Source organism: Acartia tonsa, chromosome 2 (assembly GCF_053477335.1).
Source record: "Acartia tonsa isolate MP-2025a chromosome 2, ASM5347733v1, whole genome shotgun sequence".
NCBI lineage: Eukaryota > Metazoa > Arthropoda > Copepoda > Calanoida > Acartiidae > Acartia > Acartia tonsa.
This window is the reverse complement of record NC_137261.1, coordinates 23,734,459-23,758,281: the sequence shown is the minus strand read 5'-3', so window position 1 is coordinate 23,758,281 and position 23,823 is coordinate 23,734,459. Positions and strand designations below refer to the sequence as shown.

The window sequence follows — 23,823 nt, the reverse complement described above, 5'->3', positions numbered from 1 at the left end:
AATTTTATCATAAATTAATAATAGGTATTTTATAAGTATTTAACCTTAATTAAAAATTTCTTCTTTGTACTTTTTCTTTATTTTCTATACTCTTTGCATCTTTTCATTACTTATACCATTAATAAAATAAACACCAAGATGTATTAGGGTTTTTTTACAAGACGACATTATTCACAAATAGGCCTTTATTATATGCTATTTGAAATCAATTTTAAAACGGCAACCCTGCCTTTCATCGGGTGACTGTGACAGCTTATAACCTATGTTAAAAATGACGCATTGTCCACAAAAGTTTATTTATGAAACAATAATTAAACTTGTGCGTACTTTATTATTAATAACTGAACTGAGTCCAGTAACCTAACCACACTTATTTAATTTAGATCAGTTAGCAGCTTGTTTAAGAATTTTGATCTGGTTAGCTGAAAATTTATGTGGTTGTAGTTGAAATGAATCGGATTCCGGATGAATGTAGAATCTATGCCAAATATCTAAATTTACATGGGATTGGTTATAGTATACGATTTGCATTTGTATTTTAACAATAAAATTAATCCACGTGTAACAATTTTATTTTAAAAGTCTAGTTTCCATTTTATTTTGCATATTTTATACATATTTCTACATTCTTACGTGTATAATTAATTCATATATTTTCTAATTCAGCAGATATTCTGATCTTAATTACTTGGAAATGTTATAATGGACAAAGAAGGAAAAGAATCATACAATATATTTCTCCATATTGCTGACAATTTTGGTCTTACAAGTGAAAGGTTAAATAAAAGTTCTTCAATCCCAGTTGATTATGGGAAAATTTTGCTTTCAATTTCCTCAGCTCAAGAGGATATTGAGACATTGAAACAAAAACTTAGACTTGGTGACGTGACAAGAGATTATGATGTAGATGGTTGTACTCATAGTCTGAAAAGTCTTCTTTCTAGTTTCAATACTAAACTAAAGTGTCTGCTTGCAGAAACTGGGTCCATTGAAAACAAGCTTTCAAATCCTGTTATTAAGAACAGTATTCCCCTGGAGGCCAGCAGCCAACAAGATCTTATTCAAGCTACTGTTGACATCGCTAATGTTGTTGAAAATGCAGACAGATTATTAGGTAAGGTTTCGATCGTCATAAATGCTTTATTTTTATAACTTTCATAACAAAATAACTCCCCTGTATCAACTTTCTTTTTTTAGAATTTTTACATAAATACAAATTACATCAAAATGGACAATTCTCATATTTCTGTTATAAAGACCTAAAGACTCAGTCGGTTCAGTGATTAGCGAGATCTTAACGGACAATCAAATAAAAGCAACCAATCTCCGTGTGCATCTGAATTCTAACTTCAAGGAAGCAGGGCTACCTCAACAACAATCAAATAAAACCTTACTAATATTTAAAGAATTAATTATTTCAGGTTCAGCCACCTGGCTTGGTGACCAAGATTGGCCATCAATTCTTCAAACAGTTGAAGACATTGGATCGAGGCTTGACGTGTCCGCATCAAAGCTAAGAACATCCTATTTCAGTGTCCAACAGTTACGGTCATTAGAATAATATTTTGTTAAGACTGAAAATGAATATAGCATCATTACTAGTGCCTAGCTTAAAGTTAGCTGAGGAACGTCCAATTGACAAAAGTGATTATGAGAATTATATTCAGACAAGTAGTGATTTGTTAGGCGGTATAAATGAATTTGACGTAGAAAAAGACAAAGAAAGCATAAACTGTGCAATGATATTTATTGCAGAACATTCAAATATCAGTGGATGGAGTTATGAGGAAGAATCAAAGTGCTGGTCTTCTGAAAATCATTCAGTGGCAGCAGAAATCATTAAAAACAAGATTGTTAATCATGAAAATAAATCATTTCAGGTCTTTTTCTCGAATGAATTTTTATTTTAAAGCAGAAGTTATAATAACAAAAATTAGGTGGAAATTGACTGTTTTTGGCAGCAGGGGTAGTATCGCATTCTACAGTTACACATTGTGCCTTAAATTATTGCAATGTGTCATATCTTAGAGTTTTAACTATTTTTTTTTTAAATGTAGGTCTTTCCTACCTTTATATGTAGTATTCAAAATTCTTGATTTTGTAGTACGGAAGTTTAAAATTTTTTGCCATTTACATGTCTCCTACCTATTAATTTTGAGCTTATTACAATCTAATTAGGTAGGTACAGTATGTAAAAATACATTTGTAAATAAAATAGATGATAGTGACTGACGTCTTTGAAGAAATATTGACCAAGCTAGAACCAAAATTGAAGAACTGGTCAGAGAATCCCGCGGCTTGTCATGCCTTGGCCCACATTATAAATCAACTAAACAACGAAATAATAGAAAAATATTTAGGCATGTTGCTAATAATCCTTTTAAAACTTTTCCTAATACTTTCCTATTGTTAAAATTTATTTCTCTACAGTTAGGGTTGGTACGTCTTTAATTAAGGCATGCAAGAATTGTCCAGTCGATATTAAATTCTAGTAACAGTCAAGTACAATTTACAAAACGTAGCAGCTAAAAAATCAGAAATTTAGTACCTAGGTAGCTGTTCTTTTTTTCAGTAATTCTGGAAATGTACAGAAATTTCGTAGAAATGTTAAAATTAATTACGTTTTTACTTAATATTTGTTAAAATGTTATTTTTGTCTGACCGTCCGATTTGTTGACCTTCACTTTTTTATGTTGTCATCCTTGTTAAATATTGTTTTGTTTTTAATATTAAAGATTATTGGCATATAGGAAGATTGTTGCCCTTTATTCTAAGATTTAGTGACAGTTGGATTATAAGGTAAAATATTTTTTCTTGCAATGTTATTATCGCTTAAGGATCAATGATCATTTTTGTATAACTATAAAATACAGGAACTTTTTAATATTCCTAGACAAGTCTAATACTAACCAAAGATTTGTTTGATAAGGGTTGCACAGTGGTCTATTTTGGCCTTTTGGTGGACATTTCACCTACCTCTACTCAAAGTCAATTTTCTCAGCTTGTAGTTGATAGAATCGTTCAAAATAAAAAGCCTGCGCCTTATTATTACCCAATGCAACTCGTATATTCATCTAGAGAAGTAAAACAAAAGCTAACTGGTCTAGAAAATACTTTGAAACTTAGCTAAAATTTCATATTTTCATAATATTTTCTTAATTGGTAAAGTGCCTAAATTCGATGTTTTATAGCAATAAAACATTGAAAAACCTTGAAGCATTAATAAATATTACTGTAGAAATGATTATATTATAATGATTGTATAAAGGTAAATGCCCAATCACCAACCTTGTGCAACATACATTTGATACAACTAATTCAAGTTTCTTCACCCTTTTTTACGAAGTTATTTTCTCCTAGATAAGTAATAATAATACTTAATCTATATAGTAATGTTTTTAGCTGTTTAACAGCTAAATCTAGAAATTAATAAAATTATTAATATATCCAGTAAAATTAATTAGAAATGGGTATTAATGAAAGAAGTTAAATTTACCGAAATTCTTATTGTTAAAAAATATCATTAAATAGTCTTATAAAATGGCTAACAGCTGAGCAGAAGCCGTTTCCCAGCTGCCATATGGATGGGCCCCCACTATTTTTGGAAGTATTTTTGAGCTCAGCACCCATAAAAACCTACCCCTAGACACGACACAAGCCCTATCTACACATCATAGTCTTGGCCACTCCCAGCCGTTTTCCGCTGGTTCTAGCCGTTGAGCAGCTGGTACAAGAAATTTTTAAAATGGCTAGGTATTGCCTATTGGTAACATTTTACATCAATTATAGCAAAATTATGTTTCAAGAAGTTGTTTCCTATGTAATAAATAAATGATGGATTTGCCCTGAAAATGGCCAAAAAAACTGCTAAACGGCTGAGCCGCCAGCTGTTAGCCATTACTTTTCCAACTTTTTGTTTGATTTAGGGAAAATAGACCTACCAAGGAATATTCATGCGAAGTTTCATAACGAAATTCGGATTCTAAGTGCCATTTGCGCACTGATTACGAAAAGGATGCATTAAACATCCCCCCCCCCCCTTAAAAAGATTAAAACATTCATCTTAAATCTCATAAAGTCTCTTAATTTATCGTAGGCACTTTATAAGCAGTTTAAATGCATCAGAAATTAAAATTAACAATGAAAAGAAAAAAAATTGCAACAATTTTTTCTTCTTGTATTGTAATTTTAGAGTTTGGCCCCTTAAATTAAAGTTAAAATTTGCAAGAAACCGGGCCCTGCAACAACCTAAACTAAACATGAAACTATGGCATTATACCAGTATATTAAGAATAATATATGGTTTGGTGTGTTGCGGGGCCCGGTTTTTAGTGAAAAACTTAAAAAACTGAAAATTATTGCCAAAATTTTTTGCAAAAATATTTAAGAAATGACATGAAAATTTTTCAAAAACAACATAAAAATGGATGAAAAAAGTAAAAACAAATTTTAAACCCCAGTTTCCTAATAGATCACGAAGTATTATAAATATAAATAGGTGAAGAAACTTGATTGTATCAATGTAACACTGAAAAAAAATATTTTTTCCAGAGATGGTGAAAATTCAAATGGTAAAATTCATGACGTGAAAATAATCCTTAACCTTCATGTTTCAAAGTTCATAATTCATCAACCAATAATTAAAAAGACAAAAACTCTTCTGTTTTATATGAGATAGGGTACGTAAGATTAATCAATTCTCACCTGGTTTAGGTACAGGTAGATTTCTGTCCAAGCCTCCACGAGTTTGGGGCGGGCGCTGCCTGGCCGCGGCTGCGCACCTGGCCCACCTCCAGTCCTGGATAACTTTAAGATCAGACACACCCAGAAGCACTAAGCCCGGACCATTATTTAATCTGAAGAGACATGACTTTGTAATGTTCATGAAATAGATCACTGTGTAATATTCATCACAAAGATCATTTAAATAGCTAACAATATTGACAATTACAGTAGTATTAAAATCTTCATAAAACACTTCTCCAGCTGGATATAGCTTGTCGTTGGAATAGTCTAAAACAAATAAAACACATAAAACTTATGTCACGTGATTCCTCTTTCTCTTCTCCTCCTTTATTTTTCACTAAAACCTTTTTTGTTAGCTATATTATAGTCATGTCTCTTTTTGGTCCTACGGGCATGAGTGTGTGCTTGGCTTGGATTATGGACGGCTTCAAGTACTGTTTCCATGGGATATACTCGTCCTTGTTCTATTTTTTGAAATTCTACATGATTTTCATGGATATTTTCAAGCACACTTTCAAGGTTCTGAACCTTATCACACTGTATTTTTTGAGGGCTCCAACTTATTGGTGATGAACTTTGTAATAATTTGGTACAATCAAACTCAGATTCAGATTCACTACTAGTCACGACAGAAATATAATCAAGAAGATATGGATCTGTTTCTGACCTTTTCTTTGGTTTCTGTGTTGGTGTTTCTTCTTCAGTACAAGAAAGAAATTCTGAATCATCAAACGTTAGAGCATCTTTGTTATTTTCATGATATTCATCGATTGATAAATTCATAGCTTCATAGTTGGGTAAAAAACTACTTAGATTTTGATTTGATTTATTAAAATCTTTTAAATCATACTCTCCTTCCAATTCGATTAAATTGAGCCACTCCTGTTGATTCCATCCATATAAACATATGTTTTTTTACAATTAATTGCATTGATATTATGGCTATCCTTCATTTTTTTCAATTTATGTGACATAGCTAAAACTTCAGCATCTGTAAAACCCTGGCATTGCTCAATATCATCATCTGAATCATAATCTACATCAGCTTCTAAGCTTTTAATAATTGCTTCAAGTTTATTTTTTTTTAACTCCTGTCTTTGAATATTTTCTGCAACAATGTCTTCATAATTTTCGATATTTTCAACAGTTTTGTTTAACACTTCACCCCTTTTAATAGCTTGATTTACCTCCTCTGTAGAGAAGCCACACAACCTTTCATCACTTTCATCCACAATTACATCCTGAGGTAAAGGTTTAAGAAAATCTGGATACAAAACTTTAGGCCTACCTCTGTTATTTGTAGCAGGACATTTTTTTTCCATGGATTCAATAGTTTTTTTTATCTTGTCTCTCTTCTCCAAACTTAAATCTTCGTGGAAACCATGGAAAGAATCTAAATCATCATCGTCAGCAGCAACAGTTTTAGAATTTATATTCATTGGGGCAAGAATCACTTCAGACAATTTTACCAAGTAGTCTTTGTTTCGGAATTGTTTTTGACTTTTTCTTATTAAAAGGAAGGTTTCGTGATTTTTGGAATATTTTTTTATTACTATATATTCTTCTCTGGCCCGTGATTTTGAAAGGTCATTTTTTAAAAATACGAGGTCACCAACATTGACATTCTCCACTACTTTGTTTAATTTTAAACTGTCTTTTAAAGCAATCTTTTCATTGGCTAATGTTCTGCGTTCAAATTGGGCTAAACTTTCATGTGAATCATCAATTGAAATTGGTTTATGATCATGGATAGAACGTTTGAGTAAAACTTCTTTAGGGGCCAAACCATTAGATCTAATTCTTGAATTAATAATGGATGTAATAATCGCCAGTTCAGAGTCATTCAATAAATCGCCATTAGGTTTGAAACGAAGCCATTCTTTTCTGATTTCTTTAATTGTATTTTCCGCCACCGGATTTTTTTGACGATTATTTATTCTGCCAATATCTAAAGAAATTTTTAGCTTACCAAGAAATTTAGATTTGCCGTCCGCCAGTGCTTGGAAACCTGTTGCTGCATCCACTTGAACAATACATCCAGTATCTGGAACATAGTCAGAAATCAAGGAAATTAAAGCTGCTTCTAGATTCTCGGCTGTTTCATCTGAAATTATTTTAGTTAGAGTAAACTGTGATAATTTCTCTCTACATACAAGTATTTTCTGACCTTTTTCAATCATAACATCTGCTGAAAAATGCTTTCCAAAACATTCTGTTGGTGAAGTAGAAAATTCTCGTATTTCTTTTGGCAAGGTTTTCAATCTGATACAAATGTTACAATTTGCGGAAATTTCATTAATAATTGTTGGCAACCCTGGACAATAAAATTGTCTTGACATTATTTTATTAAGTTGATAAGATGAAGGATGGTTCAACTTTAAATGTAGAGATTGTACTAATGATGAACAATATGCGACTGGTACAGATATAGCATTGTAATTGATATCATGAATTAAATCTGGCTGTTTAACTTGTATAAGGCCATCTTTTGCAACAAATAATAAACCTCTTTTAAACAGATTGTGTAGAAGTTTCACAGATTTATCTTTCGACTTTTTTTCCGGGGCCTGTCCAGTAGTTATCAATTTATAAAGTATGATATGTGTTGGATCCTTTTTCTGTAAATCTAGCCACGCAGATCTTTGATGTAAAGGCGCAGATTCAATGTCCGTAATTTTGAAAATATCATGGGTGTCAACTTCTTTTTTGATAAAACCGCAAATTTGACATTTTGTGTCACTACATTCTGTGGGATGTCTCGAATTATAATCTGCTGCTGGAGTTTTATTGCCAGGGATATGTGTGATGTGGACGTTATTTTCACACAATGTAGAAATAAAAGAAGCTACACGGGATGAAGATGAAATTTTTCCCAATTGAATAGCATTCCAGGCATGTACAGTTATCAGATTATCAGTAAAAATGGTTGTAATGTTTTTGTTTTCCCTTATAAACGGCTGAAAATGTTGAATCAAGAGTTTGATAGCCAAACATTCCTTTTCACATGGTGTCCACTTACTTTGGGCCCCTTTCAGACGACATGAAAATTCTCCCCCATTAAGAGAAATTTTCTTACCTTGTACACACCTCTGGATAACCAATCTTCCTCCAACTGCGTCACAATCTTGGCTCCAATCTGAGAAAATCTGTAAGCTGTCTGTCGGCCTAGGAAAACAAATGGGTTTAGCTGTTGAAATTGACAATTTTGCAGAATCAAATTTTTTTAACAGTTCAGGAGACCATTCAATTCTATCTCTAGAATTTTTTCCACCAACCATTTTCTCAAAACACTGTAAAACAGAAGCATGATTAGGGATTGTTTTGGAAATCTGTCTGTAAGAACCTAACCATCCCCTCATTTTTTTTACCGTCGAGGGGGGTTCTGCCAAAGAGAGGGGAGAAAGAACATGTTCAGTGGGAAACCATTCATTGTCAATTTTCTTCCATCCCAAAATGACTGTTGTTTTTGGACAAATGACTACTTTAGAGGGTTTAAAAGTAAGACCTGCTTTTCTCGCTCTTGTTAAGACTTCTTTTAGATGTCCATTCAATTCCGCTAAAGAGTTACCAAGAATATATACCTGATCTGCTATCCGCGTGCATTTTTTTTCCTTGATCATATCCCCATAAATCCGTGCCAAAATTTCTGAGCCCCATTCTGCAGAGTTCCGAAGGCCCTGGGGCAACACAGTGTATACTCTCAGACCACCATATGGATGCATAACCGCCAATTTTTCCGAATCCTCCCGCGGAATGGCCATTTGCCAATAATAACTAGAAAAGTCTAATTCAATGTGAAAATTACTAGAGGCTAAATCTTTCATTGCATCTGCAACCGTTGGCATAACACAGGGAAGTTGAAGTATTTTATTTTGTATGCTTCTAAAATCTGTAACTAGTCGAAAAGTGCCATTTTCTTTGGGGACCAACAAACATGGATGAATATGTGTGGGAATAACGCCAATATTTTCAGGTTTTACAAGAACACCCCATTTTTCCATTTTATCCATTAAATCAGCTAAAATACGAAGTTTTTCATCTGGATAATTAGGAATTCTTGGTTTAATAGATGGAGGTAATGTACCTGTGAGTGTGAGGGAACATGTGACTTGTCCATAGGCTCCATTGTATCTGCCAGGTACATCTGTTATAATATCTGTAAAATTGGATAAAACATTTTTAAAAACAGATTTCCATTCTTTGGTTAAAATATTATCTGGATCAATCTTAACATTTTCAAAGCTAGAAACATCTTCAGAAAATGATGGAGAGTATTCAAATTGCTTCATGGAATCATTATTTATATCATAAATTTTACGCAGACTTGTAAAAAACAATGGTGTTTCTTCATCCATATTAACGGCAAAATTATTTTTGTTTGTAAGCATAACTCTCCCATTTCTGATATCATAAATTGCTGGATGAGGGAAAGATGATTGTTCATTGGGCTCAACGACTATTTGTTTACAATCTTTGAATTCAGAAGGAACATTAACAAATAACATTTGATTTGGATAAACAGTTGCTTTAGTAGAAATATTATTTACACAAGATATTGAATTGCTACTATTACTAGAATAAGGTACAATATTTTCTTTACAATCCAAGCCGATTGAAGTTGCCTGTTGAAGTGTAGGATGTGTTGTAATGTTGTTGTGGATTTTGGCTGGTTCTCCAATGATGACGTCAACACCTAAGTCTTTAACCACTAGACACTGGCCAAGGTTCCATTCAGTATTGTGACCAGTAACTGTAGGTACAACCAAATTTACATCATTAGTTGTTTCGCCAATAATGGGAAGATTTTGTGAACCAGCAGCTTTAGCATTCTCTACACTTCTAGATAAAGGAATATTTAAATTAGTTTGGATTTTGTCATTTATGGCAGAAATTTCGCTACCTTCATCAATTATGGCGGACACTTCTTTATCATTAATATAGGCTTGTAAAGTAGGAGATTTAGATTTCCAAATTTGTCTCATATTACTACTTTGCTTTAATTGTAAAGAAACATTACCTTCATCCACAGGAGGTTGTTCTTCCTCCACAGGATCCTCATGGTGTTCATCCTCATGTTCCTCGTCCAGGTGATGTTCTTCAAGTTTTAACAACCTTAACACAGACCGTTTCCGTGGACATTGGGATGGAAAATGGGCGTAATCAACATTTAAATGAAGTTCTTTAGCAAGGTAGTTGCAGCCAGGGCAAAATTTGTTTACACTAGGACGGCCATTGTAACCACGGCCTCTGGCCCTAGAGAAGCCTCTGCCTCGGGTAGTGCCTCTGGGGGAATAATTGCCCTCCCACTGCATATTTCTTACTTGTGTTTCAGACTCATTTTTACTATAACCATGTCTACGCAACCACTCATCAACGTTTTTACTAATATCATGCACTAAAGTGTGCAACTGCTGACCATTTTTTAATTCTTTTGACTTCTCCAGTTTGACAATGTTAACAAGATTTGGATTAATTTTGTTCAACCAATTCATCGCAATCAAATTTTTATGGGAATGGGTAATAATTTCAGAACATGTAATGACTTCACCCTCTACAGTATCACCTGATTTAACTTGATGTTGTTCAGCATGGTAGAGCAGTCTGTAATAAAGATCTATATATCTTTCTTCTTTCTCCAGGCTAATAGAATTAAAATCTAGAAATGTTGACGGCATACATGCAGTAGTTGGGTTCTTGGAACCCAACTGGAACCCAACTTTTCTCCTCCTTATGAAGGGCCACCCTAGTAAAAGGAGGGGCCAACCTCCTCGCAAGGAGGGGCCAACACCAAAAAGGAGGGGCCACACTCCAAAAAAAGAGGGGCCATCCCCTAAAAAGGAGGGGCCACCCCCCTAAAATGAGGGGCCAACCTCTAAAAAAGAGGAGCAACCTCTTATTTTAGTTCTTTATATTATGATTCTTTATTAAATAATCAGAATTATGTTCTATTTTGAGGTGTTTTAACCCTGAAAAGGTGGGGCCACTCTATTAAAAAGGAGGGACCACCAGGCTGGTCAATTTTTAGACCATTTTTTGCTGTTTTCGGCCCGCCACGCCCAAACGGTTTGAGATAATCTCACGGGACCTTTTGCCCGACCTAAGCCTGGTTATTAGTAAGGTCTAAGAAAAAAAAATCCCGGATTGGATGAAGCACAACGTCGCTGCGCGCCGTCAAAAATCGCTGGTCGGCTCATTTTGCCCCCTCAAACCCTCACCTCGTGCCATTTTTCTGTGTAAAGATTATAATAATAATCTTTTGCGTAAGTCTGTTTTTTTTTCCTAGACCTCACAAATAACCAGACTTAGGTTGGGCAAAAGGTCCCGTGAGATTATCTCAAACCGTTTGGGCGTGACGGCCCAAAAACCGCAAAAAATGGCCTAAAAATTGACCAGCCTGTCATTTCATCAAAGAAATCCATCAAAAAATCACAATTTGAAATTTTAATTAATTAATAACTTTTTTCTCATAAGAGATAAAGACACAAGACTTTCACTTGGTGAAAATTCAGCATTGTGGGCCGCCTAGACTTTATATTTGGTGACCCTGGGGTGACGGGTTCAGTGCCCCCCACACCCACGAAGTGGGCATACTTTTGAAAATCACGTTTTTTCAGTTTTTCCCCTTAAAGGAGGGGAAGGAGTCGTTTTAGAGACTTCAAGCATCTCTTTGATGTTGAACAACTTTTTGAGGCAGACATTTCTTTATTTATGTTTCATTCGCCTCCGGCTGACCGTTTAGCCGTTATTTGCCGCCGAAGGCGTGATTTTTGGCGATTTTTGCCGTTTCCGAGGTTTTAATGGACATTTAGGAGGGGAAAGAGTTGTCCAATCAAGTTGGTGATGAAGTACATTTTTGTAGGCAATTGCATTGGCTAAATTTCATGTGAAGTAAAATTTTTTGTACCTCTAACCGGTTTTGCTCCAGCTGAATCGATTTACAGATACCCCCTAAAAACCGGAAAAAACCGGTTTTTCATAAAATTCACGGCCGGTTTTGGCCGGATCCGGCTCAAATTTTGCATGGAGTCATCCTTTGATATTCCCAACAGTTGATACTTGACTTGGCAAGATCCCAGAAAAGTGTGGTATATCTAGGGGGGGGTAGTCGACCCCACTATTTTTGGGGGGGTTGGGGGTGTCCCACCCCACAAGAAAATAGTTATAAACCTTCCCGGGACCTATGAGAAGCTACCCTGTAAAGGAATACCCGATCGGTTCAGCGGTTAGCGAGATCCTTCTCTACAAACAAACAGACAGACATCGTTCTAATTTGTATTATAGATTAGAATTATGTTCTATTTTAAGGTGTTATAACCTTGAAAAGGAGGGGCCACCACATTAAAAAGGAGGGGCCAACCTCTAAAAAAGAGGAGCAACCTCTTTGATTTTAGTTCTCTATACTACACATTGCGATCTTTAGACAAAAGTAAACTTCAATATCTAGGCTTGTATTTGAAGAAATTATGTAATTTTTTTGCTTAAGCTCGGAAATAACTTAAATTTGCTTCTGTTAACTTCTAATGTGCATTTGGTAAGCACGTCTGGCTGTTTTGGAGGAGCGAAGCTACCCTATTTTTAAAAAATCTATAAATTATCATAATTTTAGTTAGGATAGGAATATTTTAGCAAAATCAACGTCTATGTAAATATTTCTTATATGCAAACAAAGTTTGTGTTAAAGAATATAGCGTCAGGTGCGCCCAGTTCGAGTCCCGGTATTTTTAGGTAGGCCTAGTATAAGTAAAATAGGACACTTAAAATGCATGTTTTAAAGGGGGGAGGCGGATGTGACACTTTTTGAAACCAAAAGTAAAACGTGCATTATCTCAGCCCATAAAAGAGTTACAGCTCTAAAATTCGGCACAGCAGTTGCTTTTGTGGAGAACAAAATGGAACTGTGAAGAAACGGCGGCGGAACAGCCGCTATCTCCGAAAACCGCTGTTTCCCGCCGAAATTTCTTTTGCCTTGACACTTATAAGATTTTACACTTTATGAGAAAAAAGTTTATCTCAGTTGATTGAGAACTGTCTTATTTGGCGAAAAAATGCATAAAAATCGGCGGGAGCGGCTGTTCTGTCGCCGTTTCTTCACAATTCAATATTGTTCTCCACAAAAGCAACTGCTGAGCTGAATTTTAGAGCTGTAACTCTTTTAAGGGCTGAGATCATGCATGTTTTACTTTTGGTTTCAAAAAGTGGCAAATCCGCCTCCTCCCTTTTTTACAGATATAAACAACAATAACCTAATTTAAAAAAAAAACTTTTGATTTTGTGTTATTACCTTTATTCAAAGTCTAGCTATCTTCATTTAAAGTTTGTATACAGAAATAAGAACTTGACATCATGTATTTTTTCTCTCTTGTGTTAAACAAAAAAGCTAACTTTTAACAATTTATTTCTCTTGTGTTACACAAAAAAGCTAACTTTTTACGATTTTTTTTTACAATTTCTTCATGAAGCTTCAATAGTTGCTAATATGAGTAAAAGGGGGACGTAACTGAAGCTTTTTTGATGCAGGTGGGGGGGGGGGGGGGTCTCAGGAACCACTTGGTGAACCGTGTAAATTTTTTGGACTTAAGCTTTTATGGGTATGATCATCTTATGGTTTCAAAGTCTTCTTCTAGTTTTGTAGTTACCCCCCTGCCGCCAACCACTAGGCCTCCCGGGATCAAAAAAACCCATAAAAATGAACCTAACCTTTATTTTCTCAGAAACCATTTAATCAATAGAGATGATTTCTTAAACTTAAGCTTTTATGCTTATAAACTAACTTTAAGTATAGAAGTCACCACACCTGCGCCAACCCCTTGCCCTCCGGGGCTCAAAAAACCCTAGAAATTGACCTAACCTTATTTTTCTCAGAAACCATCGACCAATAGAGACTTAAACTTAAGCTCTTATGGTTATAAACTAACTTCTAGTTTAAAAGTTACTCCCATGCCGCCAACCCCTAGCCCTAAGTGACTCAAAAAAAACCCTAAAAATTAACCTAACCTTAATTTTCTCTGAAACCATTCGACCAATAGAGATGATTTAATTTATAAACTTAAGCTTTTATGGTTATAAACTAAATTTTGGTTTAGAAGTGACCCCTCTGCCGCCAACCCCTAGCCCTCCTGGGATAAAAAAAAACCTATAAAATGAACCTAACCTTTATTTTCTCAGAAACCATTTGACCAATAGAGATGATTTCTTTAACTTAAGCTTTTATGGGTATAAACTAGCTTTTGGTCTAGGTGTCATCCCCAGGCCGCCAACCCCTAGCCCTCCGGGGCTCCAAAAAAAACCTAAAAATTAACCTAACCTTAATTTTCTCAAAAACCATTCGACCAATTGAGATGATTTCTTAAACTTAAGCTTTTATGGTTACAAACTAAATTTTGGTCTAGAAGTCACCCCCCTGCCGCCAACCCCTAGCCCTCCTGGGATCAAAAAAAACCTATAAAATGAACCTAACCTTTATTTTCTCAGAAACTATTTGATCAATAGAGATGATTTCTTAAACTTAAGCTTTTTTGCTTATAAACTAACTTATAGTTTATAGGTCACTCCCCTAGCTCTACGGGGCTCCAAAAAACCCTAAATTGAACCTAACTTTAATTTTCTCAGAAACCATTTGATCAATAGAGATAATTGCTTAAACTTAATCTATAAAGCTAATAAATTAACTTCTAGTTTAGAAGTCACCCCACTGCCGCCAACCTCTAGCCCTGCGGGGCTCCAAAAAAAACCCTAAAAATGAACCTAACCTTAATTTTCTCAGAAACCATTTGATCAATAGAGATGATTTTTCAAACTTAAGCTTTTATGGTTATAAACTAACTTTTGGTTTAGAAGTCACCCCCCTGCCGCCAACCCTTAGCCCTCCGGGGCTCAAAAACCCTAAAAATGAACCTAACCTTAATTTCTCAGAAACCATTTGATCAATGGAGATGATTTTTTATGTGTATAAACTACTTTGTTTGGCAGATATATGGTTATAAACTAAATTTTATTTTAGAAGTCACCCACCCCATAGCCACCCTGGGCTCAAAAACCCCCTAAAAAATATACTTTAGCTTAAATTTCTAGTAAATTTTTTAGTAGGCTTTCAGAGGAATAACCTAACCTCAGTTTTCTCAGGAACAGCATTATTAAATGTGCAGATATTTTGGACTTCAGGTGTTATGGGAAAAAAGAGTTGGGACTCTATACTTTGTGAATTAAAAATTTAGTTAAAGCAAAGCTACCCCCCTGCCAACACCTAGCCCTCCGGGGATCAAAAAAACCATAAAATGAACCTAACCTTTATTTTCTCAGATTTCTTAAATTTTAAACTGAAACTTTTATGCTTACAAACTAACTTATAGTTTAGATCTGACCAGCCTGCCTCCGACCCCTAGCCCTTTGGGGCTCAAAAACCCTAAAAATTGACCTAACCTTATTTTTTTCGGAAACTATTTAATCAAGAGAGATTATTGCTTAAACTTAAGCTAGAATGCAAATAAATTAACTTCTAGTTTAGTTGGTCACCTCCCTGCCTCCAATTCCTAGCCCTCCAGGGCTCAAAAAACCCTAAATTGAACCTAACCTTAATTTTCTCAGAAACCATTTGATCAATAGATATGATTTCTTAAACTTAAGCTTTTATGCTGATAAATTAACTTTTAGTTTAGAAGTCACCCCCCTGCCGCCAACCCTTAACCCTCCGGGGCTCAAAAACCCTAAAAATGAACCTAACCTTAATTTCTCAGAAACCATTTGATCAATAGAGATAAATTTTTATGTGTATAAACTACTTTGTTTGGCAGAAATATGGTTATGAACTTAATTTTATTTTAGAAGTCACCCACCCCATAGCCACCCTGGGCTCAAAAACCCCCTAAAAAATATACTTTAGCTTAAATTTCTAGTAAATTTTTTTTAGTAGGCTTTCAGAGGAATAACCTAACCTCAGTTTTCTCAGGAACCGCATTATTAAATGCAGATATTTTGGACTTCAGCTGTTATGGGAAAAAGAGTTTGAACTCTATACTTTGTTAATTAAAAATTTTGTTAAAGCAAAGCTTTTCTTTAATAAGGTTTGGTCTGTGAGGGTTAGCTTTTTTTCGTTAATTTAGACATATTATAATTGTCCTATTGATTTTAAACTTTGCATGATAATTTCTATAGTATTTAGGTACAATTTAAAAAACGTAGCTACTCTATAATTATTAACAGAAAGTCCAAATGTCCATTTAAAACATGCTGATTTTTAAAATTAAGGTTAGGTTATTTTTAGGGTTTTTTTGGAGCCCCGCAGGGCTAGGGGTTGGCGGCAGTGGGGTGACTTCTAAACTATAAGTTAGTTTATAAGCATAAAAGCTTAAGTTTAAGAAATCATCTCTTTTGATCAAATAGTTTATGAGAAAATTAAAGTTAGGTTAATTTTTAGGGTTTTTGAGCCCCGGAGGGCTAAGGGTTGGCGGCAGGGGGGTGACTTCTAAACTAAAAGTAAGTTTATAAGCATAAAAGCATAAGTTTAAGAAATCAACTCTATTGATCAAATGGTTTCTGAGAAAATTTGTAGGGTTATTTGAGCCCCGGAGGGCTAGGGGTTTGCGGCAGGGGGGTGACTACGAAACTATAAGTTAGTTTATAAGCATAAAAGTTTAAGAAATCATCTTTCTTGATGAAATAGTTTCTGAAAAAAATAAGGTTAGGTCAATTTTTAGGGTTTTTGAGCCCCGGAGGGCTAGGGGTTGGCGCAGGTGGGGTGACTTCTATACTAAAAGTTAGCTTATAAGCATAAAAGTTTCAGAAATCATCTCTATTGATTAAATGGTTTCTGAGAAAATAAAGGTTAGGTTCATTTTTATGGTTTTTTTTTTGATCCCGGGAGGCCTAGTGGTTGGCGGCAGGGGGGTAACTACAAAACTAGAAGTTAGTTTATAAGCGTAAAAGCTTAAGTATAAGAAATCATCTCTATTGGTCATATGGTTTCTGAGAAAATAAAGGTTAGGTTCATTTTTAGGGTTTTTTGGAGCCCCAAAGGGCTAGGGGTTGGCGGCAGAGGGGTGACTTCTAAACCAAAATTTAGTTCATTAGCATTATAGATTAAGTTTAAGCAATTATCTCTATTGATCAAATGGTTTCTGAGAAAATTAAGGTTAGGTTCAATTTTAGGTTTTTTTTTGAGCCCCGGAGGGCTAGGGGTTTGCGGCAGGGAAGTAACTTCTAAACTAGAAGTTAGTTTATAACCATAAAAGCTTAAGTTGAAGAAATAATCTCTATTGGTCAAATGGTTTCTGAGAAAATAAAGGTTAGGTTCATTTTTAGGGTTTTTTGGAGCCCCGGAGGGCTAGTGGTTGGCGGCTGGGGGGTGACTTCTAGGCCAAAAGCTAGATTATAACCATAAAAACTTTAGTTAAAGTAATCATCTCTTTTGGTCAAATGGTTTCTGAGAAAATTAAGGATAGGTCCATTTTAGGGTTTTTTGGAGCCAGGGAGGGCTAGGGGTTGGCGGCATGGGAGTAACTTTTAAAATAGAAGTTAGTTTATAACCATAAAAGCTTAAGTTTAAGAAATCATCCCTATTGGTCAAATGGTTTCTGAGAAAATTAAGGTTAGGTTCATTTTTAGGGGGTTTTTGAGCCCTGGGGGGCTAGGGGGCTGACTTTGAAACCATAAGATGTTCATACCCATAAAAGCTTAAGTCCAAAAAATTTACACGGTTCATCAAGTGGTTCCTGAGAAAACCCCCCCCTCTGCATCAAAAAAGCTTCAGTTACGTCCCCCTTTAATATTCATTATACAAAAATATTTCTTGAAGTCTAAAAAATAACTACCTAAGTAACAATAAGTAAAAAATATCAATCATTTTAATTAACCAATCAAATTGATCAAAATTCAGTTTCTAAAAAAAGTTGTAAATATTTCTTTTCCACAAAAAAACTATAAAATTGCTTTAAGATTGTTAAGAAGGGGATTCTTTGACTGTCTTCAGCATAATATCTAATTCTAATAAAAATTAATTACCATTGTATTAGTGTTACTATGGTGCGAAGCGCCAAAAATTGTTTTTAGTGATTTTTTGGCGCGTAGCGCCAAAAAATTTTTTTAACACCTAAATGCAGACCTATAAGAGGATATTTTTCTATAAGGAGGAGAGGGGCCATCTAGTGGAACTGAGGAGCTGAAAAGTACTGCATGTATGGTTGACGGTGAAGGATCCACATCATAATGACGCCAGATTAGCCTGAATACATCATCAATACATTTAGTTTGTTTAGTTATTTGTGTTGTAATATATGGGCCAGGTAAAAGCCCAGAAATAGTGTCTAATAAAGACTCAAGACTGTCTGCCTTGACATCAGCCTCGTCCCCTGTAAAACCAAAATTAGGTACTAACGGATTCCATGTAGCTGTCCTCGAAAAAAACTCTTTCATGGATTCATCCCTTCGAAAATAATTTCTGACATGGCTCTTCCAATGTGTAAGGGTGTCCAAAGTTTCTCGGTTTGATAATTGACGGGGATAGGGAACCTTAGCAGCCATTTTAAGGGTTTGGGTCGTTCCAGCTGTCACCACGTAAGATTAATCAATTCTCACCTGGTTTAGGTACAGGTAGATTTCTGTCCAAGCCTCCACGAGTTTGGGGCGGGCGCTGCCTGGCCGCGGCTGCGCACCTGGCCCACCTCCAGTCCTGGATAACTTTAAGATCAGACACACCCAGAAGCACTAAGCCCGGACCATTATTTAATCTGAAGAGACATGACTTTGTAATGTTCATGAAATAGATCACTGTGTAATATTCATCACAAAGATCATTTAAATAGCTAACAATATTGACAATTACAGTAGTATTAAAATCTTCATAAAACACTTCTCCAGCTGGATATAGCTTGTCGTTGGAATAGTCTAAAACAAATAAAACACATAAAACTTATGTCACGGTATATATTTTCAAAATAATTTATTAATTTCGAGAAACTCCATTGTTGATTTTTGGCGAAATGTCCGGCCTTAGACCGCTGTGGGTTGTTTATCTATAATACAAAGTAGCTTGATGTCTGTCTGTCCGTCCGTCTGACCGTCCGTCTGAAGCTTAAGATCTTGGTAATCACTGAACCGATTGGATTCTACTCTTCAGAGTATATACCTATTGGTCCTGTGGCGGTTTTAAGCTATTTTCTTGGGGGGTGGGACACCCCCAACCCCCCCAAAAATGAAAATTTCCCCCCAAAAAAAAAAAAAAAATTTTCATATTTTTTTCTAATTTTAATGTTTTTTATGTTTTTATATATTTTTATTAATTTTTATATTTTTTTATACTTTTTTATGTTTTCTTTAATTTTTCAATTATTTTTCTTCTTTTTAAATTTCTTTTCTTCTTTTAAACTTTGTTTTATCAAATTCAAAAAGATTGTGAAAACTTCCTTCTCCTGTGGGGGAGAAGCCCCAAAAAGACTAATGGCAAAGAAATTTTAAAAAACAATAAAAAAGAAGAAAAATTTCAAAGGTTTTAAATAATATAAATCAATATAAAAGAGTTATAAAATGATATAAAGAGTAATAAAATGTTATAAAATACAAAAAAATATCTAAAAATATGTAAACAAAATTTTTAAAATTCTCCCCTGAACCTTCAGAAATAAAGCCTCTAGAGGCTAGGGGCGAAGCCGCTAGTTTACCATATTTAACATGCTATACTTTACTTATGTTATACCTACCTATTATATACAAAAAAAAATGTATTTTTAAATATGTCCAAATATAGTTTCTAATGTAGTAATTTAGCTGACAAATTCAGTAAAATGTGTATTTTAGGCCCCGACTTTTGGCAGCAAGACTATTGGATCGCCTTCTTGATATTCCCAGCTCCTGCTTCATAAAGTTTGGTCGTGATAAGGTTGTCTACGATGCTCTGATCAAGTCCCTCAGTTGCCAAGATGCTTGTGTTCTTCAGGTTATTAGATAGATTTTTAAAAATACCACTTAAAGATTAAAGGAATATAAATCCTTATACTAAAGTAACAGGATGTTTGTCTGTCTGTGTGTCTGTACCGAAGGATCTCGCTAACCGCTGAACCGATCGAGTTCTCCTTAACAGGGTAGCTTCTCATAAGTCCCGGGAAGGTTTATAACTAGGGTAAGGGGGGGGAAGTTTCGGTAAGGGGCTATTCTCGGTAATTTCGACCTACCTTCATTAAATGACCTTTTTCTCCATGTTCCTTTCAAATGACAGAAAAAAACATAAAAGCAAATTTGTTCCTTATTAAATTGCCTACAAAAAAGTATAAAATGAATTTTTTGTGAGATGAATATTAAGGGTACTTATTGGGTCTCAAAGTCAGACGAAAAATTTTTTTTTCCAAAAATTTTTTAGTAGGTGTGTAAAGATCGACCTACACAAAAATTGGTAAGACCTAGAGCTGATCTGAAAAACTTTTTGAACTAGAAATTGCCCGCTTTTTCCAAATCCGTTGAGAGCTTTAAAATCGGGTTAATATTTTTTTCAAAAATGACCAAAGTTGGCGACGGGGGAAAAATCGGTAATTTCAAAAGAAATTAAAATTCAACTTTTAAGGTCATGTTTTCATGTTTTCTTTTGTCAAATCTATTATTCCATATGGACTTTTTAAGAATTACCGATATTTCCCCCTGTGGTGGGGAAATATCGGTAACTTTTTTGTGGTCAATTTCGGCCAACTTCTAAAAGTCCTAGGATAATGTCCTTTTAGGACCTGATAGTCCTTTCCGTAAGCTTTCTACTGGTCTTGGTTTTATTTGAAAATATTAATATTTACCCCATTTTTTTCAAAAAAAACGAAAAAAAACCGAAATTTCCCCCCCCTTACCCTATTTTCTTGGGGGGGTGGGACACCCCCAACCCCCCCAAAAAAATGAAAAATACCCCCCCCAAAAAAAAAAAAATTTCCACCCCCCAATTTAAAAAAAAAATTTTTTTTTAAAATCTAAAATAAGAAATTGGGTTATCAAATTCGACTCCCCCCTCCTCAAGTGCCCCTAGAGGCCTCTATGGGCGTAGCCGCTAGTAAAGAATATTGTATTTTATTATTGATAGTACAATGTTGCACAAATTAGACTATATTAAATTTGATTTTAAATGGTTCACATGAGGAAAAATAATGGCTTTGGTTTGCTGTATATTTTTGTGGTTAACTACCAAATGACGTAATTGTACGTGTTTAATATTTAAAAATGTATTCAGATAAATCTTAATCATTCCACCAGATTTTATTTAGGTTTCTCTACGCCCACTGAGAAAAGCACTATTGATGACATGTAAAGATGAGGATAGAATATCTGTATCAACAATTGATCATTTTATGTCCAAGCTGTTTACAAGCATTGATCTAGAGACTAAAGTGGATAAAAAGAATTTAAAGGTATAATTTGTATATTCAATATTGGAAAGTAGCATGATTTAAACAAAATACATACCTAGTACCAAACTTGTGGAATATTCATCTTTTTATTATTTTTTAGTAGGTATATTATTTCTGATTCTTGTTTTATACTTTATTAAATACTAGCCCCTAAGGGAACATAGAGTGGTGGGGGGGGGAGGCGACATCTTTCATTTTCAATTTAATTTTTAAAAAGAAAAGTAAAATTTTTTTTTTTGGGTGGGGGAAGGTTAAATTTTTCAATTGGCGATTTGTCTTTTGAGTTTTAAACCTTCCATGGGCTTATAAGAAGTTCACTGTAAAGGATAAACATATCTGCGGTTAGCAAGATTCTTCGCCACAGACAGAAAAAGCTAACAATTTTATATTTTTGGATTACATAGTATCCAAATAAAATCGAACTTTTCTGTGTTACTCTAATACCACCTTGTACCTAAAGGCTCATTATATTAATAACTAATCAAATAGACTTGAATTAAATCTACTTTGACTTTTCTTGAAAAGGTCGAGCTTTTATCTTCTACTTGGAACATTTTAGAAAAGGCAGCCAACAGATGGATTCCAAGGTCAGTGTTATTTTAGATATTTTATTTAATGGAAAAATATTTTTGTGTATTTTAGGCCACAAGGACCAGCCTAAGCTCCAAGTTTAAGTACCATATTACTTGACACAATGCCTTATTTGAGCTCCTCTTTATTACCTCACCCTCGCCAAGTATGGCAGGTGTCTCAAATAAAGTCCTCTTCAGCATTGTGAATAGATATATTGATATGTTATAATATTTAGATTGGCGTCTCTTGTAGCTGGAGAAGTGGACTTGGTATCCAGTGTAGCCTGTGGAATATTGCTGGAAATGTGGCGGAAGGTTTGCCTGGATTATCCTGGTCCGGCGGCTAGGGAATCAAAGGAAAGCTAAAGTTAATTTTTCTTTAAATACTTTGCCATAAGGTGTATGGGTAAAAAGGTTATTAAATGCCCATTTAGAAAGGTTTTAATTTTTAAATGAATTAAAGACATATAGTTTTTACTTCTTCCATAAATTCAAAAGATTTTTTTATGTTTAAAGCGTAGAAACTAATAATTTTACAAGTGATAGGTACCATTTTTATTTGTTTATTTATTAACTTTGCTCTAAAAAGGTGATATTACCTGCTTTGGTGCAAGCTATATGGAAGATATCCCACGGCTACATTGGTACAGACACAAGTGTAGAGATGGATTCACTTATTCTTACACTATCCAAGCAAATAAGTGTTGATCAAGACAAGTTTATTCAGCTTACAAATGATATTGAGACAGTTACCAGCAATCAAAGATTTCTGCATGCCATTGAAACTGCCAAAAGTTTAGCATAATAAATTCAAAATGTAATATTCTTATTTACAAATATATTTTTTAAGGGGGGGGGGATTCTACCCTTAATATCACAATTACTCATATAATGAAGTGGTAATGTTTCAACTGGACAACTAGAAAGATGTCGTATCAAAAACTAAAATAATATTTATCTAAATGATTCTTTTGTAAACATCAAAATGATTAAAATACTTGTCATTTGTGTAGAATACCCAAACAAATGTCAATCAATAATAATTTTAAGAAAAAGATTCTTTTGTAAACATAATTAAAATACTTGTGATTTGTATAAATATTATTTGATACTTGCTAATTTTCTACTTCATAAAATAATTTGCGCATTTATATCCTGTAATTAAGTTATTAAAGTAAAGATAAACTCAACATCTATTTTTTTATTATTCATTAAATTCATGCATATATTCAATTCATGTATCTGTTTAAATTAATATATCTCTTATTGTGCCTTATTTATATTATACCAAAACAAGTTTTGGAACTTTTTTATATTTTCTTTGCTATTATTTCAGAAATCATAAAATGTTTACTTCATTGTGTAGAATATGTAAATTTTAAAGATGTCTATATATAGAAATATGTTTGATTTATTTATTTGTTAGAGTCCACATAATGTAGTAAATAATTGAGTTGCTAGCTGATTTTAAGGGATAATTCCATGGACTTGGGTTTAACGAGCAATGACACCTAAAGTAATGGTTATTTAGAATTTTTGTTCAGTTTATAAAATATTCTAAGAAAATTCAGTAAACATGGAATTTTTAGGTTTAAAAAAGATATCTAAGGAGAATATTTTATAGACCAATCTTGGAACGTATAAAAGTAACATAACATGATGTCTATATGTGTGTGTTTATGGATCTCGCCAACCACCGGACCTTTACATTGAAACCTCTTTTAGGCCCAGACTTCTATGATTCGTAATTGTTTTAAACACAGTGACTAAACAGCATTAAAAACAATATAAAACTATTTGTTCACTAGCCAAAAACCTCAAGGCCAATTCTTTTTTTTTATTCAAAATGAATATCCATCCAAGGCCCTTTTCGTTATTATTCCTTTGTTTACATTTTGTTATAAACAATAATACAATACACTGTACGCAAGGATGATCTATACCTTAGACAAATTTCAAAAGCATTTTAAAAATATTCTTTAAGTTAGTACCTACCTAAGCTCTAAAATTTAAAATATGTCAAATTAATCTACATTGAAAAATTGGTACTTTCCCTCAAAGTACCTATCAAAGACAGAAACCTCCTTTTCCCTTTATTATTTTAATAAAATGGAGATATTGGAGGGAGGCTAACA

The 23,823-nt window shown here is 34.1% G+C and overlaps 2 protein-coding genes and 1 long non-coding RNA gene across 3 annotated transcripts; 1 reads left to right on the top strand and 2 right to left on the bottom strand.

Annotated features, from left to right (window-relative positions):
• Positions 1-658: 658 nt before the first annotated feature.
• LOC145307141 (uncharacterized) lies at positions 659-23,027 on the top strand. Its single transcript, XM_080149505.1, has 9 exons — positions 659-1,114; positions 1,422-1,880; positions 2,219-2,360; positions 2,751-2,799; positions 19,534-19,672; positions 20,973-21,116; positions 21,642-21,703; positions 21,925-22,046; positions 22,279-23,027. The coding sequence occupies exons 2-9, from the start codon at positions 1,581-1,583 to the stop codon at positions 22,491-22,493; spliced, it is 1,173 nt and encodes a 390-aa protein (XP_080005631.1). The 5' UTR covers positions 659-1,114; positions 1,422-1,580; the 3' UTR covers positions 22,494-23,027.
• On the bottom strand, positions 7,823-8,470 carry LOC145307173 (uncharacterized). Its single transcript, XR_013875330.1, has 2 exons — positions 8,328-8,470; positions 7,823-7,911 (listed from the first exon to the last, which is right to left on the bottom strand). It is a non-coding gene; the product is annotated as an uncharacterized LOC145307173 (long non-coding RNA).
• On the bottom strand, positions 9,164-10,409 carry LOC145307164 (uncharacterized). The gene is made up of 2 exons (XM_080149518.1): positions 9,764-10,409; positions 9,164-9,585 (listed from the first exon to the last, which is right to left on the bottom strand). Exons 1-2 carry the CDS (start codon positions 10,236-10,238, stop codon positions 9,578-9,580), a joined length of 483 nt encoding a protein of 160 aa, XP_080005644.1. The 5' UTR covers positions 10,239-10,409; the 3' UTR covers positions 9,164-9,577.
• Positions 23,028-23,823: the final 796 nt, after the last annotated feature.

What these genes read in the sequence shown, in the direction of transcription:
- LOC145307141 (XM_080149505.1), top strand. Translation starts at nt 1,581, where the DNA reads ATGAATATAGCATCATTACTAGTGCCTAGCTTAAAGTTAGCTGAGGAA. An exon ending in TGGATAAAAAGAATTTAAAG is followed by an intron (nt 21,117 to 21,641) that starts GTATAATTTGTA and finishes TTTCTTGAAAAG; the next exon opens with GTCGAGCTTTTATCTTCTAC. An exon ending in GCCAACAGATGGATTCCAAG is followed by an intron (nt 21,704 to 21,924) that starts GTCAGTGTTATT and finishes TATAATATTTAG; the next exon opens with ATTGGCGTCTCTTGTAGCTG.
- LOC145307164 (XM_080149518.1), bottom strand. Translation starts at nt 10,238, where the DNA reads ATGAATTGGTTGAACAAAATTAATCCAAATCTTGTTAACATTGTCAAA.